At 41.5% G+C, this 22,952-nt stretch overlaps 1 protein-coding gene across 1 annotated transcript in view; it reads right to left on the bottom strand.

Moving 5' to 3' along the window:
* Nucleotides 1-5,170: 5,170 nt before the first annotated feature.
* Nucleotides 5,171-22,952, bottom strand: part of gnai3 (guanine nucleotide binding protein (G protein), alpha inhibiting activity polypeptide 3) — a 33,832-nt gene continuing 16,050 nt past the window's right edge. The window contains exons 5-8 of the mRNA XM_052094041.1: nt 14,181-14,309; nt 13,473-13,602; nt 12,507-12,660; nt 5,171-6,344 (exon numbers count right to left, since the gene is read on the bottom strand). Of these exons, the coding sequence (XP_051950001.1) occupies nt 6,154-6,344; nt 12,507-12,660; nt 13,473-13,602; nt 14,181-14,309 (604 nt within the window). The 3' untranslated portion in view covers nt 5,171-6,153. The remainder of the gene's footprint in view (nt 6,345-12,506; nt 12,661-13,472; nt 13,603-14,180; nt 14,310-22,952) is intronic.

The following is a 22,952-nucleotide window of genomic DNA, read 5'->3' on the forward strand; positions in this document are numbered from 1 at the left end:
ATAATTATAATTTTTTTTTGATAATTTAGCTAATTTATTAAAAAGAAAAAAAAAACTTAAATATCACATTGACCTAAGGATTCAGACCCTTTGCTATGACACTTGAAATTTAGCCCAGGTGCATTCATTTTCTCTGAATCATCTTTGAGATTTTTCTACACTTTGACTGGAGACCACCTGTGGCAAATTTAATTGATTGGACATGATTTGGAAAGGTACATACCAGTCTATATAAGGTCTCACAGCTGAAAATGCATATCAGAGCAAAAACCAAGCCATGAGGTGAAAAGAAATGCCTGCAAAGCGACAGGATTGTGCCGAGGCACAGATCTGGGAAAGGCAACAATCTTTTTTTAGCTGCATTGAAGGTAACAATGTTAATGTTTTAATTACATGTTAATGACTGGGTTACTGCATTAAGGTAGTAACTCAGGCTATTAGGCAAAAATTATGTACAGTGCAAAAATCATGTGAAATTGAAAGAAAAATGTTTCATATTTAATAAAGGTACTTGTAAACCGCACAAGAAGAGACAGTCACAATGTATAGTGTAACTGCGTTTATTGCAGGCAAAGCAAAAGTACAAATAGGGCAAGTCCAGAAGAGAGTGGTCGAGGGGAGCGTAAGGTCGAAGCCGGGGAATCAGGATATGGCAACGGGGCGAAACTACAAAAGAGTGGTCGAGGAAAGCGTAAGGTCGAAGCCGGGGAAGTCAGAATAGCAGAACGGGTAAACAAGCGAGTTGAATAGACAGGGGAGCTAGGGGAACACTAGAGCTGGCAAAGCGAAGGGGTAAACTAAACAATAACCAACAAGAGTGAAACGAAAGTGTTGTGATATATATAGGGGAGAAAACGAGCGGTGCAGGTGAAACGAATAACCAGGTGATTGGGACGAGTACAGGTGAAACTAATACTCTGGTGATTGGGAGCGTGCATGAGAGCCAGAGGGGGGTGATTGGGAGTGAGCGTGTGAGCTCGGGGAGCGAGCCTGTGAGCTCGATGAAGCGGGGAGAACTAGAGGAGCGGGGATCGTTACAGTACTGTAACCCAGATCACATTGTGTCAGTTTGTTTAAAAATACTGAAATCCACAGGATTAAACAAAAGCACATTAAACATGTCTTAAAAAAGTCTGTACTCCATCAAGATGTGAATACAAATCCGGCCATCATGCAAGTACATTTTCTATTTTTATGGCATATGTTTCAAAATATTCTTGAACCAACAGTCATAATTTTTGCACAATACAGAAATGTATCTAAAAGACAAGCATTTGTTCATAACTCACACTCTCCTAAAGAGGTATACAAAAGTGTGTTATATAAACTGATCCATGTCTAGTTACCCGAAAAAATAAACAAAAATGTGCCATTACTGTATTATTTTGTCTGTGAAGAAGGAACAATAACAATATGATTTATCTTAGTGAAATAAACAACAATTCCACTTTAGTTCAGTTTCATTCATCATAGCAACCTTTGAAATTCTGCAACATATGCAAACCTAAATGATTAATACATTAGCTGGATAATAAAAAAAAAGAGAAAAACATTATACATTATTATTAAGAGAATTCTAATTCAAACATTGAAGATTGTAAAAGTAAAAAAAATAAAAAATGGTTTCATCTAATGGCGTTAAGCACATAATGTAATGATACTTACAGTCCATGGTGGATTTTGATCAATGCATAGTAGTGTGTCATGCAATACCAATGAAAGAAACAGGAAATGAATAGACTTAAGCTGTCCTGACAATAACATAAAGACTGAGCCAGTGGCAAATAAATAATAGCCATCACAGGAAGAGCATAAAAAGAAAAGAGTAATGCTGTCTATGGGCATAGGTACTGCATTTAGCGTCAAGACTGCATGTAGCAGGGTGGCAGTCTTTCTTGGTCATTCTCCTCCAAAGGAAATAGGGAAAATCCAGAGCAACCAGCCAGTAATGATCCAAATTCTTCCTTAAATAACTGTAATCAAAACATCTAGGTTATTAGTGTTACTGGTGCTGGTGCAGCAAGCTGTAGCGTGCCAAAGGAGCATGGGCATCAGACTTCACATAACCTTCCCTAACGCCCCACTAAGACATTATATTGTTTTTATTAGGTTCCCGGCATCCGACCAAGGTTTTCCCTTGAGAGGTGGGAACAAGCGAAGTGATAAGCATGGGAGCAGGCCGCGCCAGCCGTGGCCTTTTCTCTCTCTATGTTTTTCCTCATAGAGTGTTTATCCTCATAGAGTGTTAGATGCAGCATGGATCTTCAAGCTATAACAAGCATCGGGGAAGGTGTTCTTTTCCAGTCCTATTCTTTCAGGGGGAAAAGACACCACAGAGACCACATACTGCCCAGGCTGGGGAGGTGAAAATGTGTCAAATATATCACATGGGCCTGTCGCCACACATGGAGGACTGTGTGTGGGGACTGCCCAAGGAAGACACGGGTCTGCCTGACAGGGGGACTATACCATGGAAAATACATCACAGGGGATTACCATGATAAATGGCACATATGGAGCACTTATTCCAGTACAGAGTAATTAGTACCCGCAGTGGGTCTGGTCGGGAATTCCTCGGTCGGGAGTTTGAGGACTCACCTGGGAGTAACAGTGCACGTGTTTGCCTCGGTGGAGGGGAAAGGCGCTAGCGCAAGCGGTATACCCGGAAAGTCGTCCCGCGTTACAGAGTTTTACTTGCTTGGACCTGATAAAACACGGGACAAAACCGACTCAACCCAGAGATTGTAGAATCTCGCAAAGGTATTGCCCAGCCCGCTGCTCTACAAATGTCTGCTAGAGAGGTGCCGTTGGCCAATGCCCACGAGGATGCCACACTCCTCGTAGAGTGTGCTCGAACCCGCAAGGGGGCGGGCAAGGCCTGGGTCTGATAGGCCAATGCGATGGTGTCGACTACCAAGTGGGCGAGCCTCTGTTTGGAGACAGCGTTCCCATTCCGCTGTCCGCCTTAGCAAACAAAGAGCTGTTCCGAGAGACTAAAGCTCTGTGTGCTTTCCAAATAGGTACGCAAAGCACGTACTGGACAGAGCAACGATAAGACTGTGTCTGCCTCCTCCCAGGGCAGCTGGTCCCTGAAAGGGGTCATAGGAACCATGGGCACATAGCCTGGTCGAGGTCTTAGGATGACATGAGCATCTGCTGGACCTAACTCCAGGCAGGTGTCTCTGACAGAGAACGTTTGCAGGTCTCCAACCCTCTTGAGGCTTGAAGGGGGTTCTCTGAAGGCCCGTAAGGACCACGGAGAGATCCCATGAGGGGAACAGGCATGGCCTGGGAGGATTCAACCTCCGGATAGTGTTGGGAGCAGGTAGTGTTGTGTCGGGAGGCAAAGTTGCATCCTGAGGCATGTGTACTGAGAAAAATCTCAAAGCACTTACCTTGCTCAACGTACCCAGCAGGGGGCGGGTTAGTGACTGAGAAGGAGGTCCTAGTGAAGCGCCCTCTGGACTCATCAAAACTGGATGGCCAGGGTTGTGAACATTGTACAGTCGTGGGTGTGGAGTTGAAGTTTCTACGTCCAGAGTGCCACATTGCCTGTAAGAGTTTGATGCCGGGGCACCGTGAGAATGGCATTTGCGGGCACTGGCTAGGTCAATGAAAATAAGGAAACCAAGTATTTTCCTCCCAGCCCTCCACCGGGGGAAGGAGTGGTCTACCAGCTTTTAGTGCCTTGGTCTAGTGAACTTGCAGGAGGGCCATGGCATGCAGGGTGGAGGCTGCCTGTCCGGAGGCCCTGCAGGCTTTCGCATTCAGCGACAACGTCATCCTACAGACCTTGGAGGGGAGTGCAGAGCGATCCCGCCAAGTGGTTGCGCTTTGTGGGCACACTTTGTCCACTTGGGGGACCTCCGTGTACCCGTGGACTGCCCCACCGTCGAGGGTAGTGAGAGCGGATGTGGAAGGAGGTCGTTCTGGGCAGTAAAATGTGCCTTCCACGACCACGTCAACTCGTCGTGCACCTCCGGGAAGAAAGGAACTGGGAGGGGGTGTGGCTTCAAGTGGCGCACTGACCCGAGGAACCAATCGTCTAGCCGTGAGGGTTCAGGGGAGGATGGAGGGTTCCAGTCCAGCCCCACGCTCACAGCAGCCCGGGCAAGCATTGAACTGGGCGGGCAGACCCGCAGGTGGCAGCCCAGCTGAGTCCTCCATGTCAGACGCCGCGCCGCTCTCCGATGCAGTGGTGACATCATCATCCTGCTCCATGGTGCCAACGGAGACATCATACTGGCCATGAGACAAGCCTGTCTCGCGTCGGAATTAATCGAGCGTGCTGGGGGCGAGTGGTACGTGGGGATTTACCCATCGAAACTGCGGCCGCTGTACTCCCTAAATCGCCTAAATAGAGGTGAGTGGAACAGTAGTGAGTTTCTCAGCTCCCTGATCACACAACCGCTCGGCTCCGAAGAAAGAATCTGACTGAACAGATGCACGATCCCCACCTCTTATACCCGTATGTCTGGGGGCGAGACATGCAAATTCTGTTCGCCAAATTTTGGCCTTTTTTATATTCAGAGGTATTCGAGGCCCCCGAAAGTGCGAGTGAGTGACAGAAGGGGAATGTCAGTTTTTAGCTCGTACAGTTTCATGTAAAGGGTTAATTCAACCAAATATACTCACCATTATGGGCCCTAGTTTAAGTGTGCAAGCGCTAAGTGCAGTGCAATACTTTAACTCAAGCGCAAAGTCAATGGGCATGGCAATGAAGTATTGGTATTTTAGTACAAGTGCAAGTGGGTTTGGTGAAATCGAGTGTGCAAGGCACTAATCAGGTCAATGGAAGTTCTTCTCTGGCACCGTCTCCATACTATTATACAGTTTATTCTCTGTCAAGCACCAGCGATATAAACAAAGACAGTACATTCATAAGTTGGTAGTGTAAATGGACTGTATGCAATGAATTGGAAAAATAAAAATATTTTGTGGGTCCTTGTTAAATGGGACAAGTTCCTTTTATACACATGGAAAATGTGTTTCAGTATATGGATGTAGACTCTGTTAAATTATAGAGAAAGTAAGTAAAATAAATAATTTTCATCTACTGACACACAAATCATGGCTAGTATTAATAGTTATTGTATCAGCATGCACTTCACTTCTACCGGTCGAGACTGATTTTTTACACATTAAATGTATTTATTGAAACACCAAAAAATATGTATAAATTCAAATTGCACTTCAAATTAAACGACAATATAATCAAAATAATTAAGTGGTCAAAAAAATCATACCAAATCCAAATATTTTACTCTCTCCTTCCACCAGCCCCTTTTGTAGCGACAATAAAACAATAAAAATGACAATAGGCCTAATAATCATAATTGAAAAAATAAACCATGACCTCTGGAAAATGTAACACAAATCTCATAATCTTTTGATTCCACAAACAGCTTCAACAGCAATCTTCAAGGACATTATTTGATGTTCTGTACTTTCAGAATTTCGACATGAACTTTATTATCACCTGCTGGTGGAATATCCAAACTGCAATTTCAGGAACTGAATTTTGACTTTGTGCTGAGTTAAGAGGTGATATTAAACAAAACCAAATTGTTAGGAAAATATTTTTTTTTACTTTGCAGCACTTCATTTACATACAATTCACCCACAGTTTGCGTGCCTACATGCACAGTAGCGCAAACACTCCCACCCATGGCCATTTGCGCTTTGCGCTGGCATGAAAATTGTGCTTAGAATTAGTGTTCTCACGAAAATTGGATATGACGCTGCGCACGGTAGTAGCATGTTGCGCTGTGCCTTACACAGTCAATAAAATAGAGCCCTATGTCATTCCAAACCTGTAATTTCTCGCTTTCATGTAACACAAGAAGGAAATTTTGAAGAATGTTGTAGTAGCTCTTTTTTTTCAATACAATAAAAGTGTATGGTGAGTGAGGCTATTGCTACCTAACATTTCGCATATTATAATATTTTTTTTGTGTTCCACGGAAGAAAGAATTTCATACAAGTTTGGAATAACATGAGGGTAAATGATGGATGATTTTTGTGTGCACTATCCCTTTAAATACAGATGTTATATTCTTCTCATTCTAAAGTGAGAAAGGTGCTGTCCTTTAGGGTTTGGCCCTTTTCTCTTTAGATATGCCCTTGCACATACCTTAGCAGAAAGATGACATTTCAATAGAGGCCACACTCTATGAGGTTATTCTTGATGATGACATCAGTGACAGCATCAAACACAAACTGTACATTCTTGGTGTCAGTGGCACAGGTGAAGTGCGTATAGATCTCTTTTGTGTCTTTTCGTCTGTTCAGATCCTCAAACTGGCACTGGATGTAGGCTGCTGCCTCCTCGTATGTGTTTGATTCTGAGCATAATGTGACAGAGATGAGTTACGATGAGGGTCATATCCAAAATCCATTGACAAACAGACTGAAGTACTTGCTCAAACAAATTAATTAATGAACATTTTACATCCCAAATCAGCCATGTACAATGAGATTACTAAACTGAAATTCAACTCTGTTTAAAATATTATGTGAGATATCAGTTTTGACAGTACATAGTTAGTCCCTAAGGAGTAAATTACAGCAACTGAGTGATTCAAGGTTTTGAATCTAGTTTGGAAAATAAGAGTAATTCATCATTTATTTTGAGATATTAAGTGATTAAAATGTTTCCTCTAATGGTCCAGCCCACTGGCAAAAATAAACTGTGCCACTTTTCATACTCTAATTCTCTGAAATACACAAAAGACAAGCCAGCATCTATAATTGCACTGTGTTTCTAAAGGCAGAGAGAGGAACTAAAACATCACCAATTTTTACTTGGCCCAGAAAATGATGACTAGCAGATGCAAAACAGAGGTTTTTCCATGAAGGGAGAGCTGCCCTAAACTGATGAGCTGTTCAAACTTGACTTCAGATATTCATCTTCATTTATATATAACTATTTCTAAACAAGCAATAATTCAAATCAACTCTGCCTTTTTGCCCCCTAAAGGTTATTGCAATATACCGATGCATGAAAAGGATTATCTGCAGACAATTTTAATTTTAGACATGGTTTGAATAGTTCACCTTTTACTGGACCAAAACAAAAACAGATGTCTCAAGCTATCATGAATAATACAACTATTCTTTAAAATATTCTGCCCTACAAAGCCAAACTGCAGCAACTATGCCAACACTGAAACATAGAAAATGGCTTCAAACTGTTTTATTATAGTTTTGGATTTTAATTTAGTTTTTATTTCTATTTTATGCTCTGTTTCACATTACAATTTAGTTTAGTTTTCATTCGTTTTCACAGTTTGTTAGATTTCTCAGTGTTTTGTAGTTTCAGTTGAGTACGTTTCTATTTTTATAAAAATTTTATTTTATAAATGTTTTGGCTGCCAAAGCTGTGTTTTCTGGTTTAATTTGAAAAGACTAACATCATTACATTTCTCATGGCAGTCTTGTGTTACCTCTATCTAGTGGTATTTTCATGTTTAATGTGAATTGTAAATATTTACATCACTTTATAATATAGGGTGAATATGAGTAAAGTGACAAAGGACAATTAAGCTTAATCCACTTGTATCCACCTGTACGTATTTCCTTAAATTAATATAAATCATTACTAAACTAATCTATGGGGAGTAAACAAATAAAGGGATAGTTCACCCATAAATGAAAATGATCTCATCATTTACTCACCCTCATGCCATCCCAGATGTGTTTGACTTTCTTTCTTCTGTAGAACACAAACAAATTTGTAGAATATATCTCAGCTCTGAAGGTCCACACAATGCAAGCGAATGGTGACCAGAACTTTGAAGCTCCAAAAAGCCACACCACACCCACACCCCCGGCCAGCTAGTTGTGATGAGTCTCGAGGATGGCCCAAAAAGCCCTTCTCCTCAGTCGCTTACCCGCCCTATGCCGGGAACGCAGAGCCAAAGAAAGGCCGTGGGTTGCAGCCAATCTTGGACCTGCAAGTTCTGAACCGGGCCTTACACAGACATGTAGAAGTGCATTTTGGCATGTGTCCAGCATCAAAATTGGTTCGTGGCTGTAGACCCGAAGGATTCATACATTCACGTCTAGGTTTTACCTTGACATAGACCGTTCCTACAGTTTGCTTTTGACGGCCGGGTGTGTCAGTACAAGGTCCTCCCCTTGCATCTTCATGAAGGCCACTGAGGCAGCTCCTGCCCCGTTAAGGGAAAGGGTGTCTGCATACTCAACTACCTCGAGAACTGTCTGATTCTAGCACACTATCGAGAGTTGCTGTGTGCACACAGGGACCTGGTGCTCACGCACCTCAGTCGTCTATGGCTTCGGGTCAACTGGGAAAAGAGCACGCTCTACCTGGTTCAGAGCGTCTCTTTTCTTGGCATGGAGTTAGACTCAGTCTCGACGACAGCGCGCCTCACGAACGAGTGCGTGCAGTCGGTGCTGAACTGCCTGAAGTCATTCAGGGGGATGATAGCGGTTCCACTGAAACACTTTCCGAGGCATCCTCTGCGGCAGTTACGCCGCTTTGGTTGATGTATATGAGACCGCTTCAGTACTGGCTTCGGACTCGAGTCCTGAGATGGCTATCACGCCAGTCTGCCGCCACTTGTTCAGCCCTTGGACAGACCTTACTTTTCTGTGGGCAGGAGTTCCCCTACAGCAAGTGTCCATGTGCGTTGTGGTCACGACAGACGCTTCCAAGTTAGGCTGGGGCGCCGTGTTTTCAACGGGCACGCTGGCTCCTGGAGAGGACCGTGGCTGTGTTGGCACTTCAACTGCCTCGAGTTGCTGGCTGTACTGCTTGCCCTGCAGAGGCTATTGCCATAGATCCGGGGCAAGCACTTGTTGGTCCGGACGGACAACACAGCGACAGTACCATATATAAATCGCCAAGGCAGCTTACGTTCTCATTGCTTGTCGCAACTCCCCGCCATCTTTCCTCTGGAGTCTGGACTGACGGATGCATTGATGCGGCAAGTGATGCTCAGTGGAGAGTGGAGACTCCACCCCCAGGTGGTCCAGCTGGTTTGGAGTCGATTCGGCAAAGCACAGGTGGACCTGTTTGCTTCCCGGGAATCCTCCCACTGCTCACTCTGGTATTCCCTGACAGGAGCCCCCCTCAGGACAGATGCGCTGGCACACAGCTGGCCCCGGGGATGTGCAAATATGCATTCCCCCCATTAGTCAACTTGCACAGACCCTGTGCTATGTCAGGAGCAAGTTACCCTCGTGGCCATATACTGGCCCCCCAGACTTGATTCTCTGACCTCATGCTCCTCGCAACAGCACCTCCCTGGCAAATTCACCTGAGGATGGACCTCCTCTCTCAGGGACGGGGCACCATCTGGCACCCACCCCATATATCTGGAACCTCCACGTCTGGCCCTTGGATGGGACAAGGAAGACCTAAGTGGCCTGCCACCTGCAGTGGTAGACATGATCACTCAGGCCAGGGCTCCCTCTGTGAGGCATCTGTATGCCCTGAAGTGGCATTTGTTCATGTGTTGGTGTTCTTCCTGAAGCAAAGACCCCCAGAGATGCGGAGTCGGGTCAGTGCTTTCCTTCCTGCAAGGGAGGCTGGAGGGTCAGCTATACCCAATCATCTTGAAGGTGTATGTGGCCATCATAGCAGAACACCATGATGCAGTGGAGGGTAAGTCCCTAGGGAAGCACTACCTGATCATCAAGTTCCTCAGAGGCACCCAGAGGCTGAATCCTCCTAGGCCACGCCTCTTCCCCTCATGGGATCTCACTGTGGTCCTCCTTGGGCTTCGGAAAGCCCTGTTTGAGCCTCTAGAGTCAGTTGAGCTGAAAGCCCTCTCCTTGAAGATGGCCCTCCTGATTGCACTCCCCTCCATCAAGAGGGTTGGGAACCTGCAGGCGTTCTCTGTCAGCGATAGTTGCCTGGAGTTCGGTCCGGTAGACTCTCAAGTGATCTTGTGCCCAAGGTTCCCATGACCCACTTCAGAGATCAGGTGGTGAGCCTGCAAGTGCTGCCTCGGGAGGAGGCAGACCCAGCCCTGTCATTGCTGTGTCTGGTGTGTGCTTTGCGTATCTTCTTGGATCACACGGGTTTATTGCTTATGTATAGCTCCTTTCCCCTCCATGAGGTGAAGATGTGCGCTTCTTCTCCCATGCGAGTTCACAAACTTGTGAACCCTGGATGTGCTTCATCCCTAGCCCTGTGACTCACGAATCTGGCAGAGGAATTCACAGCTGGACCCATTACATGTGGGTACTGGGATAGGTGCTCCACAGGTGCCGGTTACTCCAGTAACCTCCTGTTATGTATTTTCTGTGATACGCAGCCTGCAGCCTGCTCCCATGCTAGTTATATCTCTTCCCCCCCTCAGGGGAGTGGGGAACTGCATGACATCTTTTGGGGCCTTGGGGGATGCTATGTGCAGGCTGATGCACCAGCTATTAAGCACGCAGCAGCTTGCTTGCACCTGCATCGGCAGTTCAAATAACACAGTTCAGCTGTTGTGACATTTTTGTATAGGGACCCCTAGTGTCACTACATTGACACAATGTCGAGTGAGTGACAGAAGGGGAAAGTTTCAGTTACTGTCGTAACCTCCATTCCCTGATGGAAGGAACGAGACATTGTGTCCCTCTTGCCACAATGTTATACTACCCGCTGGAATGTCTGGGACCCTGTCTCCGCTCCTCAGCACAAAACCTGAATGAGTGGTGGAAGTCTGCTCCTTTTATACCTGTATGTCCAGGGGAGTGGCATGCAAATTCCACTCGCCAATTCTCATTGGCCTTTTCTCAAAGATCAGAGGTGTTTGGGGCTCCCAAGTGCGACCCCTAGTGTCACTACATAAATTCAACGTCTCATTCCCTCCATCAGGGAACAGAGGTTATCACAGTAACTGAGACGATTTAACCACTGGTGTCTTATGGATTACTTTTATGCTGCCTTTATATGCTTTATGGACCTTAAAAGTTCTGGCCACCATTCATTTGCATTGTATGGACCTACACAGCTAAGACATTCTTCTAAAAATCTTGGTTTGTGTTTATAAACTTCTGGGATGGCATGAGGGTGAGTAAGTGATGGCAATACAGTGTTTACAGTATTTGAGAAAATGTAACTATGAATAGCTAACTTATAGTTGTCTCGGCACATAAAGCTAGGATAGAAGAAAGTATTTTAACACAGAAAAAATTACACACTTCAGCTTTAACTTTAAAAACCACATCTGTTTTTCTAGTTTAAATAAACAAAACTGTAGTGCCTATACTTAAATTTAACCGATATTGTCACAACCACATCATATTGTGATGCTTCTATGACACTTTCGGATCATGTGGCATCTTGTGCTCTTTGCTGGACTCATGGTCTTCTGCAATAAAAGTCCAACGATCTATCAGTTAAGCTACTAAGCAACTTAGTCACATTTTTATAAGCTTGCAAATGTTGTTGGTTGTGTTATGTAAGTGATAAAATGTATCGTATTTCAAATCTTGCATTATAGTAAAAGTGTTTCAATGTCATAAGATAGAATTGTGTGAGTTACAGTAAAAAAAACTATTGTTTATGAACCATTACTCAGCCGTTTTACTCATGAGTTGTGAATAAAACTCGTTGTAGCACCTCTAGTGTTCATTTCACCAGAAAACTGCTGCGATTCATAAAACGAGGCACATACAATGTATTTTGGAAAACTTTAGTTATAGTAACATGATTACATGAGACTAGATTGTTTTTATTAGTAGCCAATGAAGAGAACAGTTTTTCAGGACTGTAGTTTCCTAGTGTCCTACAGAAAATAACTATATAATTAATAATTTTATGACTTACGTCTTAGTCATCTATTCCATGCTTAATCATCCACTTCTTACCCAATCTCAGTCACTACAATGACACCTTAAAAAATTCTGAGTCTTCAATTACCCCCTTATAAATGAACTTTGGGTTAATTTACAGTAAGTTCAAGTTAATTTAATTCTATACTCTTTACTGTTGTCTTTTTATTCTTGAATTTTTGCTTCTTTTGAGGGGAAATGCAAAATGCTTGGTAAATACTGACATTAAAATGGTACACGCATCTGATTATCCGACAACTGAGGCAACTGAGATTCATTCTCCTCCGAGTCACTAGGCCACCAAGAGGACTTAGAGGGCCTAATATTGTGCAGGTCCCCCTCATGCCGCCAAAAAAGCTCCAATCCACATCTCAGAATAGCCTTCTGTGATTATATTCTTCTCACCACAATTGTACAATTGTACAGAGTTACCATAGACTTTGTCAGTTCAAACCATTCTGGCCATTCTCTGTTGACCTCTCTCATTAACAAGGCATTTCCATCCACAGAACTGCCGCTCACTGGATGTTTTTTTGTTTTTGGCACCATTCGGAGTCAATTCTAGAGACTGTTGTGCGTGAAAATCCCAGGAGATCAGCAGTTACAGAAACACTCACACCAGCCCATTGGTGATTGGTGTATATGAAGTTAAAACTGAAACTAACCAGTGCACAAGACATTACTTAATTAAATATGATAAAATGTGAACTCACCGCAGTATTCTGGGTAGCATATTGTGAGTGAACTTCTCTTGATCTTCTCCTCGAATAGATCCTTCTTATTGAGGAAGAGGATGATGGATGTGTCTGTGAACCACTTGTTGTTGCAGATGCTGTCAAAGAGCTTCATGCTCTCATGCATTCGGTTCTGTGGACATTAATTTGTTAATTATGATGTCTAGAACATACAATTAACAAAAACAAAATTTGTCTTACGGGATATTGCAAATAACTGCAGTAACATTTTAATTGTTCTTAAAAAATATGTACTAGATCATAACATTTCTTTCAAAGAGGTATAAGGAGGGGGATCAATTAAAATAAGAAGCAGATTCAAATTGAGTGATGCCGGATCAGGATGCAGGATTAAGTGTAGTGTAAAAAGCCTACATGTAATATCACATACTTTCAAACATGATTGTGCACGTTTTCTTAGTTCACCTGAAAATAAAAATATAGCCTCAAATCATTATATTATTGAAAATTAATCAATATATTTCAGGAAAAGAGGTCTCTAAAAGACACAATGGAATCTTCCAATGAGCTATGAGGAAATCAGTTTGACACAACCAGGACAAATGGAACATCCTTGCTCAACATTCGTGGCTATGGAGAAGCAAACACAAATACTGAGACCTAGTACTAGAAGTTCCAGGGATTCTATCCAACAAGAGCCTTTCACTGGTTATAATCTATAATTTTGTTTTCTTTTTGCCATATTTGAATTAATCCGTAAAATCAAATGGATCTCTGAAATAGGCAAAATCGAACAAGCTTTTGATCTTAATAACAGTCTTATATGCACTACTGTCAGACTAATATATGCCAATCAGAGGAGACTTGTAGTACTCTTCTAGAGTTTATTTCGGATGAGCTGGATTGGCCTACACTTAAGGAATCTAGATGAACCTACTGTATATTTGATTAATATACACTGATCAGTCAGCACTTTTGTCTTACCATCTCCTCATCCTCAGCTAGGACCAGGTCATAGTCACTTAGTGCAACACAAAAGATAATGGCAGTGACGCCCTCAAAACAATGAATCCATTTCTTCCGTTCTGATCGCTGGCCACCAACATCAAACATCCTGTGTGAACACATACAACATGCAGTGATCAAAGCATGAGAAAGAAAGAAAGAGACAGACAGACAGACAGACAGACAGACACACACACACACACACACACACACAATTCACAACATAATTCCCATATTTCCATTTATTCCATTATGACTTTACTATTATTTTAAAATGTGAAGAAAAAAGATTATATTAAAGAATGAGAAAGTGTTTCAAAACATTTGACCGGTAGTGTAGATACAAAGAAAGAATGAAAAAAGAACAAAAGAAAGAAAAAAGAACAAAAGAAAAAAAATAAAGGAAAGAAAGCAGATAGATAGATAGATAGAAAAAAGGACAATAAAAGAAATAAAGAAAAGAAAAAGAAAGAAAGGAAAGAAAGAAAGAATTTAATAAAGATAGAGAATACAAGAAAAATAATAAATGAAATTAAGAAAAAAATAAAAGAAAGAAAAATAAAGAAAAAAGAGAAAGAGTAAAAAAGAAATATAAATGAAATAATTAAAAAAAAGAAAAAATTAAAGTAAGAAATAAAAAGAAAGAAAGAAAGAAAGAAAGAAAGACAGCTTCACTACTTCACTAACTTGAAGTAGAGCTCTTTGAAGGTGAAGTGTGTTTCTACAATGCCAGTGGTCTTGACCCGAGTTCTCAGCACATCTTGTTGAGTAGGCATGTAGTTGGGCTGAGATATCCTATCCAGGTCATTCAGATAGCTGTAAATGAGAAAGAAACCAGAGTGAGCGTTTTTTAGCTAAACCACCCGAAAGACAACAATGAAAATGTCAAGATGATTTAGAGGGAAATTTTAAAGTAACCACATCAAAATCTGTTTGTGTACTTTCTCTGTTATTTAAAACTCTCAAATTATGGCTAAATGACTTGTAATAAGCTTCAAGCAGGATCTACTAAGTAAAATGTGCCGTATGTAAAAACAACCTAATTAGCTGATACGTATTTATAAAAGAAGTCCCGGTTCTGCAAAAACTATTTCAAAAATATTTGGGGGAGGGTGAAAGTTAACATGTGAACGTGATTATTTACACTTCTTGTGGACACTAGGGAGTAATTGCATAAAGGGGGTTCTAACTTGAACCGATTGGCTTGCAATGAAGCTGACACTCATGTAAAAACAGACCCACTTAGTATAAAATTATTTTTTCTTAAGCATTAAAATATATAGCTGTCTTTCTATTTTAGGAAGGGGTTCCTTGCAAAGGGATCATTATGTTTGGGGCTCCTTGGCATCAAAAATATTATCTAATGCTATAGGTAAACAGAAGAAGTTTAGACTATACATTGGCCTCCTGTTAAAGGACTGCTGTCTGTTGCTAAAATAAAACTGTATCCATCACAATGGCCCAAACCTCTGATTTTACCGCATATGACACAGTAACACAGGACCACACAGAACAAAGATTTGGCTCTATACACTGAATGAATACTTGCATTTGCTGAGTGGCACGAACTACTCTCTTGATTATTATCATTGTAAATATTCTTAGTCACTACCAAAGTTGAAAATGATTAAAAAAAGATGTAAAAAAAACAAATGAACTGGAACAAGGAAATCTCTAAGAGGAAAAAAGGTTTGGAATGCACTTCTGAAATCCCAAACATGGTAAAAATCCCAAACATGTCTGCACAAGGTGAAAAGAAGCATGATTGATCTTGACTTGGCTGCAGAAGTGTGTCTTAACATGTATGGGATGAATATAGTATTCAAATTATTCAAAAATGCGTAAACACTTATCCATCAATTCAATAAATGTCATACATGCATCTTACTATCCACACACAAATGCCTTTCAACTTGTGCTCTGAAATTCCAAATTAAATTAATGTGCAGCGATTTGTAAAAATAGAGACTTATTTGTGAATACAAATGTTCCCTTTTGTATAAATGTAACACAATCTAACCAAAGGAAAATGTTCCAAATTAAACACAAATTGGCCTTGTGAAGCACTGAACGTGCATTTGTGGATCAAGTGTAGCATGCATTTATTGACATGTTTTTGTGTATATTCTGTTTTATTTATTTGAGTTTTGAGACTTTTCTTTAGCTGTTTTTTACTATGGCTGCTACACACAAACAACTACCAATGAATAAGTCCTAAATTCATTCATAAATGTGGGCATATCTACCCATCAATTTGGGAAAACTTCACAAATGCGTGTTAATAGCCTTAAACAAATGTATTTTTACTTTTGTCTGTGTAATTTATTATTAAATTAATGTGGAGCTAGTAGTTGTACAAATAGAGACATATTTTGGAATACAAATGTTCCCTTTAGTACAAATAAATCACAGTTTGTGGATGCAACCAAATTAAGATTAAATACAAAATGGTCTTGTGAAGTATCAAATGTGCATTTGTGGATCAAGTGACTCTTGATGTCTTTTTGTGTGTTTTCTGTTTCATTCATTTGAATTTTGACACTTCCTTTCTGCTGATTTGCTTGCATGATCCACACGTAACTTTGTGTAATTAAAGTAGCTACCACTAGATACCGGTCTCGTTTTACAAGTGTACCATCTGCATGGTTAATTCACAAGGTCAATCAGCATGTGCAGATTACAAGTGCCACTTAAAAAAATAAAAATAATATTTTAGAGTGTAAGTCCTGGTGACAATGTGTTTGTGTTACCTGTCAGAAGCTTTCTAGGTAATAGGATTCCAACATCTGGCTCGTCGGGTCTTTGTTCCAGGTCAGCGTTAGAGTCTGATCCTTCAATCTTAACTAAGTTTCTAGACTGAAATTCCTGTCCACACAATGGGAAATATATGTTTGTGTAGTCAAAGCATGGTTACAGTTCTTAATGTTGCAGTATCCAATAGGGCTGGGTGGAATGCCGATATATATCGTGGTGATGGAATAAAGTGTCAGTCAGTAGAAATGTTTCTATATTGTCTATATCGTGGTATGCAAATATTTGTGCATGCAATGCTCAGAATGCAGGATGACTCCGAAACTTGCCAAACGCAGGAGGAATATATTTTTGCATGAAAAGGTGCAGTCTCATATTACTGGATGAGAGCCCTTTTTATGACGTGCAGGTACACAACGCGCACCTCAGTGCTGTTAATTAATTACCACTGACACCTTCAAGCTTTCCTACCGACCCATTCTTCCGAAAGCACGGAGAGAGAAGCGATCACAATGACATCAGGAATTAATAAATAACACCTTTGTCAACAGTGCATTTATATCAAGTAGACTAACTATATAGTTACCAAAACGGTTTCCAGTATCTAATGGAAGACAAAATCCAAAACAAAACAGTGATTGAGGGCTTTGCTTCAGAATCAAGTAATGTAATATGTACAGTATATGTAAATATTATTTGTAAAATTTATTGATAAAGCTTTTCACTGTAATGGGCATGACAGGTCTTCCATTAGGCTACATTTGCATCAAAATGTGTAGGCTATATTCAATATCAAACATATCATTATTGACCAAAATGTAAATAATTTCTACCATATATTTTGTTGCTTATATTGCCCACTCCTATCGCATGGTTATTTAACCCTTTTTTTCCAGGAAAAAATATTATATTGCAGTATATACCATTATTGTGATATAGAATTTTGGTCATATTGCCCACCCCTACCCAAACACCTGGCACTGTTGCATCCTGTCTCAGAGTCAAAAGCAGTTTCTTCTTGATCTCAATTACACAATAAGATTATCCAAAGCTTACTGCATTGTTTTGAATTTTTTTTGAAATGACTACACAAACATATATTTCCCATTGTGTGGACAGGAATTTCAGTCTAGAAACTTAGTTAAGATTGAAGGATCAGACTCTAACGCTGACCTGGAACAAAGACCCGACGAGCCAGATGTTGGAATCCTATTAGCTAGAAAGCTTCTAAAATTGGCTTTTTTCACCTTTTACAATGTGACAGGACATTATCCTTGGTTATATATGAGAAAAATGTAGACAAATCTTTGATTCTTTCTGCTGATCTCAGACGCTGTTTTTTTGAAGTGGCACTTGTAAAATGTGCATGCTAAGTGATCTTGTGAATAAACCTTTAAACACAATTAAATTACTTTTCTAGTTATAAGCCATTTAATACTTATAAGCCAAAATGGACATTCAGTCACAAATTCTGTTGGAAGAATCATTTACTTTTTAAGTTTCTTTAAAACTCTCAGAGTAAACAGAGTAGACCAGGATAGCTTGTGAGAATGCTTTTGGCCAACTTTTCCAGTAAAAGCAGAGACCTAACATGTTTTTGAGGCCTCAGTCTAAAGGAAATGTAAGCGCAGCGTAGTTCTAGCGGAAAGACTAGCAGCTGTACATCATCGCACCATTAGCTGGGTAATTCCCAGCCAATCACATGTAAGCCATTGCTTTATAAGTCTGCTCACAATCTATCACATTGCTGTTTCAGTGTGCTAACGCGGCAAATAGACATGTTTCAATCTCTCCAGGCCACAGGAGAACCAGCGCACAAAACATCTCTGGAAGCCCGCCTACCCTTTCCAATGACGTCATCACTTCATCTCAATTTCTGCCCACATCAAACCCATGGGGAGTAAACAACCAGCAAACCCGGACCTTCACCCATATCTCATTCAATTAGGAGATCTCTCTCAATGATCTCTCTCACCGCATCCTCAATCGGATTGCACGACCCGGCGCGGAAGGTGCGCGCTCCACGCCAAGTCCGTCAAAATCATCGGCTTAGGCAGCAGCTGGTTTCCAAGTTATTATCATATCCATCAAATGCATTCAGATTTAGTCATGGGTCTAGGCCTTCCGTTGCCATGCTGCCTGTTCATCATAAAGTTGCAATGCTGTCTGTTCATCATAATGCATCCGCATCATTATCAAAAGCCAGTATTGGCAGGCAATTGCGCGATCTCATGAGGGCAGCTCGGTCAAGGTTCATTCACATGTCATTCCCCGTGCTGCATGCCCGAGCATTCCCCATCGGGGAATTAAGATAATTATTCAGGCATGTCATCATGTACAGTCAGTGCTTATTGTACGGGGTCCCATTACTCCATTCAGTAAGATATCCCCGTTTTGCTGGTCGCCTTGACCCAAATCACGTAGTGGGTTCTTTCCAATACAATTTATCATCCCTATGCCCTACTCACTAGGAAAGACCGAGCCCATGATGCGGGCATTCCGAGGGAGCATGGCATCACAGTTTAACCTGTTGATGTGCGCCCCCTTTTTGAGCACAAACCATGAAAATGACATACCTGAACTTAAATGGTTGTATTTACTGACCCTTTGGAGTATGGACACAGTTGAAGTATCTTTTGAATGAAGACACTTTGGGCTTTATTTCCCAAGTTTCAGAATTAATATATGTTGTTATTTTTTAAAGTTAGAGATTTATGGAATTTATAGTAATGGAAATATTTTGTGCTGAACATGTTTTTATATAAAAAAAGATATATAAATAAAAAAAATAAAAAATAAAATAAAAAAACAATAATAAAAGTGCCAAGACAACCCAGGAATACAATGTTCTCAAAGCCACAAGTCTAAAGAAGTTATGTTTCAATTTTGAAGATGATTTAATAAAAAATTAGGCTTAAATACCAGAGTTCAGCCATATATGTATATCCGGTCTCCGTGAATGCAGTCAGAGACAATGGTAACTTTAGCGCATTAGCCGTGGAATCAGCCATCAAGCACATTCGGAAAGAAAATGTGCAAATATTCACAAAATATAAGTGCGATACTTGCATCATCAGGACGTAAAGCTGGGACATGAACAATTGGTACTGATCAGTGGGGATTTCTTTAAGACTGCAAGGGAAGCTCAGCTTCCCCTATAATGTCAAAAAAATAATGGTCAAATATGTACTATTGTGTAAACAATTTATTGACTAAAATGCGTTAGAACACGTTCATCTCGAAGACGAGTTCGTTCAGAATCAGCTACATTACATACAGCAGGTCGGCTGACTCGATTTACTTCTCATACATTCCCGTAGCGTCAGTGCATTTCCCTGTTGAAGCCGAGCGTCCATTGACTTCAATGGGGCTGCTCTGAACAGTTTTTTTCAGTGCTCCGAAAATAAACGGTCATTGGATAAATGCTGCGATTATGTCCCGCCCACGGGACACTCAGCGTCTCTGGGGGTGAATGAGGAGTGGGCTGGCCCGGACTCCGGGCTTCCGCGTGATGATTGGAGGATCTGTCGAAAGACTGCATCTCCTTTTGATTGACAGCGAATCTGTACTATAAGAAGTCACTGAAGCTATTTCGCGCTCAGTCCCATCGCGGATTTCTCAAGTGTAGTCGAAAGACAAACTGCTGCAACCTATTTCTTTATATTTGTTTGGCGAAATTGCTAGTCAATTTGCATAATACATTTCACACAATTATACACCACATTCCTTGTTTCAGTTTTACCAAGTTTAATATATTTTGTTTTAGAGCGTTCGTTCGTTCGTTCGTTCGTTCATTCATTCATTCATACAGTAGGCTAGGCTAGCGTTGTACGGGTGAAACTGCGCACGATGGCAGACGGTGCTAATATTGTCGACCTGATTTTGGCGAAGCCATTTGAAAGTCTTCCTTACGAGGAAAAAATTAGAATTAAACAGCAGGGCAGATCAACACCTAAGATTGATTTAGTGCAAAAAATAGGGTAAATAAGTTTATAATGTAGGCCGAAAATGAGCGACCAGCAGCCGCCACTGGTACTGATCCATGCTTGAGAATCACATTTTTGAAGATCCGATTTATATTGAAATGCATTCACAAAGCAGTCCCGTGTAAAATTATTTGTACAAACAGACACACATTTTTGTATGTTTTGGGGCACAATTCCTTCAAAAACAAAACTTGTCCACTGCGTCTTCAGCGGCTCTGATGCCGGGAGTACATGAAGACTCTTATGTCACTTTTACAGCCAACAACAAAACCCTTATGAAGCTGAGACATTATTCTTCTCACCGCATTTGCTCCAGCTCGAGGAAGAAGAGAATTAAAACATTTTTTAAATTAAAAAACAACGGGCCACGTCTCTCGAATTTCTAGGCATCACGCTCCATTCTCTAAACACGCAAGCTTCCCTGCCCAAAGAAACACGACAGGATCAGGTCTATTTGCACGTCGTTCTCTGGTCAGCTTGGGTCTCATAACGCAATCTCCAGTCCCTATCAGGCCACCTCAATTTTGCCATGCTTATCATTCCTCAAGGCCACTCCTTCATTTCCCGCCTCCTCACACTAGCTCATTCCGTAGACAACCTCTCCAACTATCAATCAATGATGGCTGCCGCGATTCTTCGGATGACATGTCCCTATTTACGGATCCCTCCATAGGATTCAGGGGTTACTATCTAGGATCATGCTTCACAGGGAAATGGCCAGAATGATACTTTTTTCAATATAGCTTCCTACACTCCATCCGCTCTCTTCGAAATGAATCCCCTTGTTAGATAATTTCGTAATTTTATGTATTTAATAAATTTTTCTTGATCTGCAATCCCAGTCTCGTTGCGGCTCAGCTGAGGAAAGAAAGAAATTACACAGAGACCCAAGCTATCAAATCCTTCCACGTTTATTCGTACAGCACTTCATCATATGGTCCAGCAAAACAACATTCCACTATACCCTCCAATGAAATAGTTCTTTATCCTATATGGGGTAACATATATGTTTGAGTACAGAAATGGGAAATACATTCCTAGAACAGCTGCAACTGCATTTTGTGATGACACAGCAAGCTACATCAACAAGAGAAATTTAAAAGAGGCCTTTATTATTCCACACCCATCGTCACGGCCAGCATCATATGGGTTCCCTCCAGACACGCAAACGCATCGTAGTTATGCGACAATTCCGCAGTCCTCACTATAATCAATAAAGGCTGGTCCTCCTCGAACCATCATGTCCCTTATGAGACGTCTGACATGGCAGAGCATTTCCTGCAACTTCATTATCCCAACCAGACACATTCCTGGGTTTTTCAACGTAATCTCTGACTCCCTCCCTAGTTTTGCAGGAGTTCCACAGACCAGCTTCTATCGGCACCCTTCGAGGTATACTGGAATCCACAATGAAGATGCTCGGCCGCTGGTCTCCCCAATCGTACCTGAAATAGTCAACCTAACCCAAATCATCAAACAAGCTCAACTCTCCAGCAGCCATAAGTTCTAATGCATATCTGGTGGTGGTTGGTGGCTCTCTCCCAGCACATCCGATTCAATTCAAGCACGCCCACTGTTCGCAAGGATAGCGCATAACTATGTCTACCCCCCTTGCCAGGGCTTCCATAATCTCAAGCATGGTTTCTTTGCATAGGTATTGCACAAACCAGCCACCTTCGCTGGATAGTTCGCACTATAACGGGATATCTTTCAACAAGGTATTGCACGACAACATCGCCATTATCGTATGGCTTTATGTATACTGTTCACCTAGGCAAAGATAAACATTAAACAATGGCCGCCCTCGCTCAAGGGCTTGAGCCTCATGGAATATCTTTCTACGAAGGGTATTGCATGCAACATCGCCATTATCTGGCTCTACGCACGTTGTTCACCTTTCGGCAAAGATAACCATCAAACAACTTTTCCCTCATCGGAGGGTTTTCATATCAAATGTTGTTTTCTTTCAACAAAGGGATTGCACGCAACGTCGCCATAATCGTATGGCTTTATGCATGTTGTTCACCTTTCAGCAAAGATACCTCAAACAACTTTTCCCACGTCGGAGAGTTTTCATAATCAAATGTTGTTTATCTTTCAACAAAGACAATACACAGCAACGCCGGCCAAACGTAGGGCTGCATAACACGTTGCTCGTCTTTGGCAAAGATTCTACACAACCAGGGGCCCTTAACGCACAAGGACAAAATCAAACTCGAGGAGAAAAAGAGAACGCACAAGGGCAAAATCAAGAGCAAGGTAAAAAGGCGTGAAAAAAAAACTCTGCTTTCCCTATTGCATGGTGTAAAGGGGTTCAATGGGAAGGAGGAGGCGAGAACCAGCTTGATAATATAAATAATATTTTAATAATTAATTTGAACAAACGACACAAACACACACATGACGGACATGTCCGTTAACGATCTCTCTCTCCGCACCACAGTCTGCCATCTGCCTTTATCCCTCTCGGAGGCTTAATTAGCCTGATAAGGAACTGGGTGTGTATAATCACGACCCGGCCCCACCCTCCGCACCTGCCACACATGGCTTTTTCTATTGCAGAGGTAATGCACAACCATTCCAGAGATATTGCCCATTTCATATCTAGGTGTTCACATCTCTTTTCTCTCGCCTCTTCTCCAGAATGAACAAAAGTCCTGGCTCGTACCCGATCGGACCATCTCTTTTGGGGGTATTCTACATTCTCTATCTTTTGGGGGTA

Source organism: Xyrauchen texanus, chromosome 27, assembly GCF_025860055.1.
Source record: "Xyrauchen texanus isolate HMW12.3.18 chromosome 27, RBS_HiC_50CHRs, whole genome shotgun sequence".
Classification (NCBI taxonomy): Eukaryota; Metazoa; Chordata; class Actinopteri; order Cypriniformes; family Catostomidae; genus Xyrauchen; species Xyrauchen texanus.